The 1,154-nt window shown below is 50.1% G+C and overlaps 1 protein-coding gene across 1 annotated transcript in view; it reads left to right on the plus strand.

The window, feature by feature from the left end:
- The first annotated feature begins 331 nt into the window (after window positions 1-331).
- The window catches only part of ATRNL1 (attractin like 1), a 77,791-nt gene continuing 76,968 nt past the window's right edge, over window positions 332-1,154 (plus strand). Inside the window, 1 exon segment of the mRNA XM_018573163.1 lies at window positions 332-719. Coding sequence (XP_018428665.1) covers window positions 493-719 — 227 coding nt within the window. The 5' untranslated portion in view covers window positions 332-492.

Consider the following 1,154-nt stretch of genomic DNA (forward strand, 5'->3'; position numbering starts at 1 on the left):
TATAGCTAATCCATATGTGAGCCGTGTAGGAGAACCTACAACCAGCAGCAAGTACATTGGAGTTCTATGGTATCCAATCTTCCCGGCGGGCCCCTATAGATGGCTTGGCTGTAGACTGTGTAATATCTATAGGTGCAGCACATACCCGGGGGATACGCATTGCTATTAAGCTCTAACTATTTGTTGCTGGATGGCTACAATTTGATATCATTTCCCAGATCCACATGTAAGATCTATAGGAGGCGACATAGTAAGCAGAACCTGCACCCAGACTTCCATATCACCATAACGCATCTCCCTACAGGTATAGAATCTCCGCCGCAGGCCCCTATAGATGCCGTGTCTGTAGACAGCTGGCTGCTGACGCTCTCTCCTACACTAAGCCATAGGTAGGTGACATACATTGCTGTCAGGCCCTCCATGCACTTTACATTAGCTCCCTCCATGCTGCTCTGAGGTGGGCCCCTACGTTGGAATTCGGGCCTTGTGACAATGCTCTCCTCAGGTCTGGGGCCACAGGCGACCATCATGTGCCCAGGATGCCCCGGGTTGTCCCTGCTGAGGTCCGGACTCTTCTACCTGCTGCTCTTCGCTCACAGCTCCCAGGGCAAAGCCTGCGAGAAGAGCCCATGCTTCTCCGGCCGCTGCGTCAACAACACCTGCGCGTGCGACCCCGGCTGGGTGGGGGAACAGTGCCAACACTGCCAGGGCAGATTCAAGTAAGTGCCAGCTTGGTGTGTGTGTGTGTGTGTGCCAGGGTGCTCGTCTGCGAGACATCTTCATCTCTCCGGCTGCTGCGGAACTACAACCCCCAGTGGGCTCCCGGTGGTCAGCGTGCTGGCCCTTGTCGTTCCTCCATAGCTGGAGGGTCCAGTAAGTGGCCAGTGCCCCGTGTGACCTGTAATATTCCGGAGCACGTGCTCTGGCCTTGGCCTGGACCATTATGCCCGCTCGCTGGATTTTTTCTCCTGTTGGACCGCCACAATGTAAAATGTGCTGTGACAGTCACCCTCCCCCCGCTACAATTGTATCTAATTTACTCTGATATTATTATTTATATTATTATTTATTATTCTATTTAAATTATTCTATTTATATTATTATTTATATTATTATTTATGTTTTGGTATTTATTTTTAAGTTTATATGTATAT

Source organism: Nanorana parkeri, unplaced genomic scaffold (assembly GCF_000935625.1).
Source record: "Nanorana parkeri isolate BGI_ZX_2015 unplaced genomic scaffold, ASM93562v1 scaffold2260, whole genome shotgun sequence".
NCBI lineage: Eukaryota > Metazoa > Chordata > Amphibia > Anura > Dicroglossidae > Nanorana > Nanorana parkeri.